This window comes from Tupaia chinensis, unplaced genomic scaffold (genome assembly GCF_000334495.1).
Source record: "Tupaia chinensis unplaced genomic scaffold, TupChi_1.0 Scaffold146346_2, whole genome shotgun sequence".
Taxonomy (NCBI): domain Eukaryota; kingdom Metazoa; phylum Chordata; class Mammalia; order Scandentia; family Tupaiidae; genus Tupaia; species Tupaia belangeri.
In genome coordinates, this window is record NW_006206203.1 from 1008865 (window position 1) to 1018972 (window position 10108).

The 10108-nt window shown below is 41.7% G+C and overlaps 1 protein-coding gene across 2 annotated transcripts in view; it reads right to left on the reverse strand.

Annotated features, from left to right (window-relative positions):
- Positions 1-10108, reverse strand: part of UPP2 (uridine phosphorylase 2) — a 44933-nt gene that overhangs the window by 27569 nt on the left and 7256 nt on the right. For both annotated transcript variants that reach the window (XM_006168897.3, XM_006168896.3), the window contains exon 2: positions 7053-7170. In XM_006168897.3, the coding sequence (XP_006168959.1) occupies positions 7053-7170 (118 nt within the window). The remainder of the gene's footprint in view (positions 1-7052; positions 7171-10108) is intronic.

Genomic DNA, 10108 nt, shown 5'->3' on the forward strand with positions numbered 1-10108 from the left:
CCAGCCCCAGGGACGGCTCAGGTGGATGCCAGGAGGGAAGCGGGATGCCCGGTGGCAGCGTGAATGAGTGAGCTGGGCTGATCCCTGCGTCAGCAAGGGAGGGGCTGCGCAGCAGCAAAGGCTCAGGGACCCCAGAAGAACAGAGCCCATGGAAGGGCACCAGGAGCCCAGTCGGGTAGGAATCTGAGTTTAGCTGTGTGGTGCCCAGGGAGCGAAGCAGAGAGAGAAGGTAACGCAGTGTTTAAAGACCTACCTTAGAGATTAGGTAAACCTGGCTTTGAAGCTCGACCTCATCGCTGTTTCAGTAACTAGTTCTATGACATGTGTCTTCTCTGTGTGCCTCAGACCACCTTCTCCAAGTGAGGAGAGACGCAGTGCACCTCAGAGGGCTTGTAAGAGTAGAATCACATATGACCAAGGGCCCTGCGCAGATCCAGACACCTCCTCCGGGTCTGGTGCCTGACTGGGCAGTGTTGGGCAGAGGATTAGAAGGAAGGCTGGTGATGTCCCTCACAGAGAAGGCCCATCTAAAGAAATACCTAACCAAGCTTGTGTCGTAGACACCCCCAGTTACAAGGGATTTACTGTAACTCCCGGGTGGTCCGATTCCATGACGCGTTCTGTTTCCATTTAACAATAATTCTTGCGCCACTCTCATTCACAATTATGGGCTGATACGATCCTTTTAGCCAAACCTCCTACTCTCTTCCACCCCGATGATGGTCTTTTCTGTGGCTTCTTGCAAGTTCCTCTGATAGGGCCTTAAGTTAGCAATGAACTGCAATGAAAGTCAGCCCTAAAGGCCAGGTGGCACAAATGGTAAACCATGTGGAAAGTGAGTTTTTAAATTATTATTGATTATTCACAGAATACTCTCTTCTGTTGGTATGGATAGTTAAGACTTGGCTCAACATCTAAGTGCAGGGAGACTTAAAAAAAAATACAGTAGTTTGAGAATAACCTCACTGTGTGGTGCCAGTGAGTGTAAATTACAACTCTTCAGACTGACCATAAAACCAAAACAGATGTTAGAATAGCTTATAGTTTAAATTTTTCTTTGAACTGTAGATATTGCTATAATCAACGGAAATTTCCAAATATTTCTGGAGACATAAAGACAATATGCGTAGACAGAAGCAGTTTTAGGTTTGGAAGCCTTACTCCTGTACCAGACTTACTGAGTAGGTACAGACTTACTGAATAGCATCTCTGACACAATGGCAATCGAGATGCATTGATGAGAAATAAATATAGCTCAAGACTACCAGCCAACATGGACCTGAAGAGATACTTAAGTGTAATTTATATCCTAAACAAAGTGATCATTTGCCCTAGTTCTATCAAAAAAAAGACTAAATTGTACTGGGAATGAGTCAGAGGCATCACAAAAATATGCTAAAGACTTCATCTAATGACTACCAGACAGACTCGCTGTCGAATAGCTCTAGACTCTTAAAAGACTTAACTTTGCCATTTCATATTAATCTGGTCCATTGAACGTACACATTCTGTATGTTAACAAAAGACTGTAAATACCTTAAGGAGAAAAACAGAGAGGCAAAGCATTTATGGGATAAAGAAATGAGTTATCTGTTGAAGATAATTTTATAGTATTGTCAACTGGACTGGTGAAAAATGTACACATGTTGGAATATTCACTTTGCAAGCTAAATAACATGATTGAATGTATGAAATAAATTGAAATTTAAAAAAAGAGAAGAGTATAAATACTTTAAAAAGCCTATGACAAAGAGTCTTATAAAGTAGTTATTTTTCCATGTTACCTAACACTTCTAGGGAGAGATTAGGGTATACCAGTTAGTAAATTAGAAAAGACCTTTAGGAAAACCAAATCTGGATGTTGGGCTTGAATAATTTTCTAAGGATCCACCACCCTATTGTTCAGCTTTTTAATCCTTTCCAATAAGTATAGGAAAGCCAGACCAGCTGTTCATCAAAACTGCTTCCCCTTTGTCTGGGCTTACAGCTAAATCTCACTTCCTAGGCTTCCTTCTATAGCAGTCAGATAAGGCTGTAGGCCTGAGTTCCAACCACTAGAAAGTAAGCAGAAATTGGAGGAGCCACTGCCAGTCCTAGCCTGCAGAAACTCCCATCCTACAGAGAGCATATGCTAGTGATCTTATATGTCGGGGTCCCCAACTCCCTGGGCCATGGATCAGTGCCCTTCGGTGGCCTGCTGGGTATCGGGCTGCACAGCAGGAGGTGAGCAGCCGGTGAGCCAGCAAAGCTCCTTCTGTATTTACAGCTGCCTGCCATCCCCACCTGAGCTCCATCTTCTATCAGATCAGCAGCAGCATGAGATTCTCATAGGAGCTCCCAGGTGGGACCATCTAGTTACAATGAACAAGCTCAGAAATAGTTCCCATTAATTCTACATTGTGGCAAGTTGTATAATTACGTCATTGTATGTTACAATGTAACAGTAATAGGAATAAAGTGCACAATAAATGTAATGTGCTTGAATCATCCCCAAACTATCACTCCCCCTCCCACAGACTGTGGAAACACTGTCTTCTACAAAACCAGTCCCTGGTGCCAAAAAGGTTGGGGGCAACTGCTCTCTGTTATCCCCTCCCGTCTGCTGGGTGGGTGTTTATGCACAGGGAAACTTTGCCAGCCAGTCCTTGAAGATGACAGAGCAGTAGCATGGAAGCAGCCTGGATCCCTGAATCACCAGTTGCAGGAAAGCTGTCCATTGAGCGGAAACACCTTCTTTCTTCTTATTGTGAGTTTGCAATAGCAGTTAGAAAAGCCTTTAAAAATACAGTATGTAAGAGTACGAAAGGAAGGGACCAGCAGTTAGCATGGCTATGTCGCTGGACTCTCACATAGTCGACTGTGGTTCGAGTCCCGGACCCGGTGGCTTAAACTCACGCTGGCTGCGTGTGCGTGCGTGCCCAAGATCCTGAGAGGAGAATGGAGGAGAAGGGATTGCGGTGTGACCATCCCCCTGGGGGGTGATTTCTCGCTTTCTATCTCTGTCTGTCTGGCGAGCGCACGTGCCCTATAGTAAAATCCTCTCCAAAAAAAAAAAAAAAAAGAATACGAAAGGAACAGGAGTAACTGCATAGTCTTTGAGGTCTCCACTTAATACACCCAGTGTTCTCCTGTTCTGTAAAGATAGTGCTGTTAATGATTATCATCTCCGTGAAGACGAGGCTAAGTGTTCAGGTACTGATGGAATAGCTCTACTATTCTTAGCTAGGACGGCCTCCTTGGGATTTCAGGGAGTCAAGAAATTGAATCTATTGTAGAATGTTCTCATTCAAAGATAACGTGGCTAGAGGGAGGCAGGTTTCTTAGAAATGCATCTATGAACACAAATCAGACTTCACCTGCTGCCTTTGAAAGGTCCTGGCTTAGGTTAAATGGCCAGTTCTGGTAACATGGAACTGCATTACCTGCTCCTCTGTCTTCCTCCTCCCCTCACCGCCCCCGACCCCCTACACGCACAATTTTGTCTCTTCTCTGTCCAAATGGCCAAATCAGTACACGTGCTTTCTGGTGGGGAAAAAAAATAGCTTATAAACAGAGCATGTCTTTGTATCCAAAGACAATGTATTGAAGCATCCACAACCATGTGGGTGGTAAGAGTGTAAGATTGAGCAGTGTTTATGACAGACAGTGTAAGAATAAGTGCTGATAAAAATCTAGTCAGGTGAAGAGGAGAAGGTCTGGCTCCTGGGATTGCAACAGATGAAACAGCTGTGTGTGTGTGTGTGTGTGTGTGTGTGTGAAATATGTACAAGTCCCTGTTCATCTCTAAAACAAAGCTGACTATTCTATTGTAATAATTTCCCAGAAACTAGGACTTGCTTTACCAAAACGCAGTGCTTTTTTTTTTTTCTGAAATAAAGAAGAGCCAAAAAGAAAAGAAGAGAAGAGCCATCAGAGAAACCTAAGGTTTAATCTCAGCTCTTTTATCACCAGCTACATTGTACCTATTATAGACAGGTAAGTATATACAAATGTTATATGCAGGTTATAACACTGTATGTATGTGTATATATAAACACACACACACACACACACACACACACACACACACACACACATATATATATATATATATATAACAGAGAGAGAGACAGTGAGAAATGGCCATGCTGCAATCCCTTCTCCTCTACTCTCCTCCTGGGATTCTAGGCACACATACTCATGTGCTTGGCATGAGTTTCAAGCTGCTGGGTCCAGGACTTGAACTATGGTTAGCCATGTGGGAGCCCAGTGCCTTAACCACTATGCCACCTGCTGACCCCTATATATAATTTTTAAGCCTCGATTTCCTCATCTGTAGAATAGAGACAATAACTACCCTTGTTGCTGTAGGAACTGAATAACTGAATTGCTATTCACTTATGCTGTACAGTCTGAGACACGCAAAGTGCTCTGTAGATTGTGGAGGAGAGACTGACACCTCGCTCTGTCGATAACAGCTCCTTGTCTGTCCCAAAGACATATTCTAAGTCTTTTCAGTTTAATTATGATAAGCAGCCTTTTAATTCATCAGAGGCAACTCTAGATAAAGGCATAAACTGTGAGGCATAAACCTCAAACCTGAAGTCTGAATGCAGGTAAGATCTGGTTAACGAATATCAAAGACAGCCTCGATCCATGACTCATAGAGTATAAGCCTCAGAAAGAGCAGTAAGTGGGGGGGAGGTTGTATTGAAGAAATGAAGCAAAAGACGGAGGGCAGCCACACGCAAGCAACGGTCTGCGGGGAGTGAGCAAAGGGCAGGTCATGCTGCTGCCAGGAAATCCTACAACTCCACACCTTGCTCCCGGGACAGAGGGAGAGGGCAGGGCAATTGTACCTTCATTTCCTTCCCTCTTTTGTCCCTCCCTCCTTCTTTCCTTCTTTTCTCTCCCTCTCTTCTTCATCCTTCCTTCTTAATCTCCTCCTCTCTTTCCTCCCCTTTCTTCATCTTCTTCGTCATACCCTGGGTACAAAAGAGCTAGGATTAAATAATTGTGGACTGTTGTGAGTTACTGTGTCTTGAAGTGTCACCTAATGCAATGGGCAAGAACCCTGAAACTCATCTTAGAAAAATTTGGTCCAGGGAACAGCATTTGGCGTAATGGCCATGTCGCTGGACTCCCATGTAGTCGACTGCGGTTCGAGTCCTGGACCTGGTGGCTTAAACTCAAGCCAGGTGCATGTGCGTGCATGCCCAAGATTCCGAAAGGAGAATGGAGGAGAAGGGATTGTGGCATGGCCATCCCCCCGGGGGTTGATTTCTCGCTTTCTGTCTCTCTGTCTTGCTCTGTCTTTCTGGTGAGCGCATGTGCCCTATAGCAAACCCCTTCCCCCCCCCAAAAAAAAAATGAAAAGAAAAAAAAAAGAAAGAAAGAAAAAGAAAGAAAAACTTGGTCCAAGGCCTGGATCTGCCACTCCATGGTGTAACCTTAATCTTCTTTGCCCTCTCTTAATTTCTTATTTTATAGAGAAAGTTAATAGCTGCTAAACCAGCCTAAAAGAGCTAATATAATGATTTAATGAGCAGTGAATGTAAACAAACAAACAAACAAAACCTTTGTAATTGCTAAAGAAGTTAAAAAAAAAAGTCAAGTGAAAACAGTGCAATTCTCCAATGAAAGGAGTGTAAATAGGTATAGATCTTTTAGATCTTTTGGAAGACCAAAGTTCTTTAAAAGTTCATTCACTTTGACTATTTGTGTGAATCTTACTAAGCAAATTGACCTAAAGGTAAAAAATCTTCAGGTACAAAAAATATCCACTTGAGTCTTGTTTATAATGGAAAATACTGCAACATAAAAGTCAATAATAATCTCTATAATGTACAGCACAGACTCTCGACACCCATAAACAATGTGTCTCAAAGAAAATGTTACATGCCATAAAGTTAAGTGAAAATCTACAAAGCTATATAGTTATTATTATTTTAAAATCTATTTATTAAAAATGATTAAAAGTGGACCAGTAGGTGGCATGGTGGTTAAGGTGTGGGACACCCACATGGCCAACTGCAGTTCGAGTCCTGAACCTGGCGGCTTGCTTTCTCACGTTCTCTTTGTCCTTGTTTCTCTCTCTCTCACTGTCTCTCTATGACATACCCTATAGCAAATAAATAATCATAATAAATAAAAATGTTTAATGCTTGAAAGAAAAGAAAATGAGTTGATGATGTCTATATTTAGGTGGTAGGACTATAGAGTCTTTTTGAAAAATCATTGTACTATTTTATATTTTCTCATTTTTAAATAATGAACATAAACCGCTTTTATAAGTAAAACATATAAAAGATAAAATAGGTAGAGAAGAAGTACAAACTTCCTGGAAATATTTCATAAACAATTTCCTCATACAATATTTCTCACATGGGCTGGTGTGGTGGTTAAGGGTGCTGGGCTCCCACATGGCTGGCCATGGTTCAAGTCCTGGACCTGGTGGCTTGCTTTCTCACTTTCTCTCTCTCTCTCTCTCTCACTCTCACTCTTGCTCTCCCTCTCCCTCTGTCCCTCACTGGTCAAATTAAAATAAGTAAATGAATATATAAAAAGTTAAAAATTAAATAAAATAATTATTTTAAAAATATTTCTTACAAAATAACAAAAATCTTAAAATATTTAAAAATTAGACCATCGTTTTGAAGAATTAGAATAGTACTTTTAGTGTTGGGTTATTTTCTGATTTAATAAGATGGGAATTAGTGATGTTCAGCTATAAATGCAGATGCTCAGTAGTGCTCTGAATATGTTAAAACATAATGAATTCTGAACACCCAGCAGCATTGTCAAAAAAATTCTATTTATCTCCAGGGATCAGAGCAGCCAAATAATGATGTTTGCATTAGATTTAGTTCGGGAACTTTCATGTCTTGTTGGAGTAGAAATGATTGCTCATCACGTACACGTCCTAAACTGTTTCAGAGGATGAGCGTGGTTTCGGTTCCTACAGAGATCTCTGACATTTCTTTTACTCATAGTGTAGTTTATTTGGGAATAGTAAGAAGAAAAATTAACAAATGAAACTCAATCATTTTTCTCAAAGTTAGAAATGCTTTTACCTTTACATCCCCGAACATTGCTGGTAGGTTGTGTGTTTTTGTCCCTAAATCCAAGTGATAGAGAACGTCTTCATCCATAGATTCCAGGTAAGGATTTTTAACATGGACAAACCTTTTTCTGGAAAACACACACACAAAGAGAATGTAAAGGATGTTGGCGAGAAAGCACACAAGAGACAAAGGCTGCCGTACTCTATGTGGAATTACCACTCGTGCAAACACTGCACACAAACCTTTCTTTAGGTTGATAATGTGTTGACAGTAATTATTATATGTGATATAATAATGACGATTATTATTATTATTGTCATTATTATACCACATATATCACTTATCACGTGCCAGGTGTAGCACAAGACATAAAAATTGTGCAATGGCATGAAAACTGCATATAATTAAAACGTTAGTTCATTTCATCTCATAACCACTCTATTAGGTAAGTAATAATAATTTGATTTACAAATGAAGATGTCAGAGTTTACAAAGGCAGAAAAACTCAAGCAAGATTATGCAACCAGTAGGTCACACAAGTAGTCATTTCTAGTCATCTCTGTGTGGCCCTGATCATCATTTCCTTTCTGTGTGCAGAAGGCTGTATAATATAAGCTACGGATCTCTGGAGTCAGATTGCCTGGGTTCAGCCAAGCAATAACAGTTCAGGCATATATGTGCATATTAATTGTGCAACCTTAAGTAAGTCATTGTATCTTTGTTCTTTAATTTCCTCATCCGTAAAGCGTGATAACAATAACTCCTTTGCAAGCTTGTCATGAGGCCTGAGTGAGACAGTGTCTGTGGTACACCTGATGTGCAGTGAACCTTGAATTATCATCTGTCCTTTTCGTACCTCCCAATATTGGGGACCTGAAAGGTAGTAGATTTAGTGAGACCAATAAGAAAAAATAAAGCGTGGCAAGGAATGCTCTGGGTTCAATGAACCAATTCCAATGATTTTTCCTCCTGGGCACTTTGCTAGCCTATATTCCCAGTTTCCCTTACAGGAGGTGATGTCATGGGACTAAGTTCTGGTCAGAAGAGTATGAGTGGCGGTGACTTGTTCACTGCTAAGCCTAGATCTGGTGGGGGTCCCTGGCTCTCTGAATGGCTGCGTGGCACAGATATTCCTTTGTATCCCATGAACCTGATTCGAATGAGCAAGAAGTCACTGATCTCTTATATAGAACTGGCCCACAGACCAATAAGAGGTTGCTAGCTTGGTCGACATACTTGAAAATGATCTTTGTCTCATTAGAAGATTTAGGTGAGAAGTAAATATAGCAGAATACAAAGGTAGAAGCAGAAAACTGAATGGAAACCTGTAGAGACTTGATTTGGGCATAATAGGGGCAAAGTAATAACAAATGCCCCCCAAAGTTCTGGAGAAACAAGATTTAGAGCTTATCAAGGAAAGGAATACTTAGGAAAAAAGCATAAAGGGAAAGTGAGCCTAAAGAACTTGGAGAAAGGGAAGCGATAAACTGAAAGGTCTAATTAAGTTCACATGAAAAACCAGAAAAGTATAAAACTATAATGTTAAGGTAAATAAAACTTAAAAACAGAAGGTAAGATAAGAAGCAGGACACTTCCATGCACTGCAATTCTCCCTTATTCACAGGGATACATTCCAAAACCCTCCATGGGTGCCCAAAATGGCAGAGACTACCAAACCCTCCACATAACAATGTTTTTTTCCTATACCTATGCACCTAAGGTAAAGTTTAGTTTGCAAATTAGGACAGTAATAGTGAACAACAACAATAATAAAATGAAACAATGACAACAATGTACTTAACAAAGCTTATGTGAATGTGGTCTCTTTCTCTCTGTCTCTCTCAAAATATCGTATGGTACTGAACTCAACAATTTGTGGCCTGCAGTTGACCATGGGTAACTGGAAGCACAGCTGGGTCAGGGAAGAAACTGGAGAAATTTGATTTGTCCCACAGCATTCTTCTACTAGATGTGTGGAGAGCATGTGGGAGCAGGTACTAAGGAACCAACGAGAAGGCAAGTTTGCCACAAAACACAGGGCTACCACTGGCCGGGACTTGTCTTGGCCCACTCCACTACTCAGTGGGTTCAGTGCCTGCCTGTTCACCCCCACTTGTTCTGGATGTGACATCTATACCCAGCCACAGCCTGATCCATGCCGTCCATTCTAGGATTGCCATGGCTGTCGGTTCCCCTGCTCCTTCTCCTCCCACACGAGCACTGCATCTTGCACAAGCAAGCAGCCTTCATGCTCCCGTGGCAATCTCGTCTGCGCTGTTGAGAACACATCTCTCACTGCCATCTCTTCCTCTCTGTGCACGTTTGCCTCCTTCTCACCTTGCCAGGGGCTTTTGCGTGTATCTGTGTTGGAGCATGTGAGTGTGTGTAATCTGTGAGCCCTGCAGTCTCTTTCAGCAACAAAGCCCAGGGCTTCTCAAAGTTTAGTACACATAAAAATCCCCTGGACTTTCACGGGATCTTCCTTCGGAAATCTGACTCAGCAGGCTGAGGTAGCACATGTCTGGATTGCATTTCTAGTGACTCCTCGTCAGTGCTGATGTTGCTGGTACACAGACTTCACTTCGAATAGCACTGCCATGGAGCACCCCACTAGACATACTGATTACACTGTCTCCTTTCCACCCAGGGGCCACTGCCTCAGCCCTGGCTTTCATCTCAGCAGTACTAGCCACAATCAGTTCCTCCTCTGTTTCCTGGTGAAACACCATGGAATTTACTGACTGTTGCTATAGGAATGCCTTTAATTCAGTCTAATTTATACTTATGATGCCTTTCATTCACATTTAATTATTAGTGATAACAAAACTACCTCCCACACAGTGGGTCAAGATGCCTTAGTCAAGAACCATCTGATTTTTTTAAAGAATTATTTTATTTAAGTTTATTTATTATTATTATTTAATACTTATAGAGAGAAACACTGCGGGGGAGGAGGTGTAAAAAAGCAAACCTCCAGGTTTGGGACTAGAACCACAGTCAGCCATGTGGGTGTCCAGCACCCTTAACCACCATGCCACCTGCTGGCCCCCATCTGAATTTTGTTG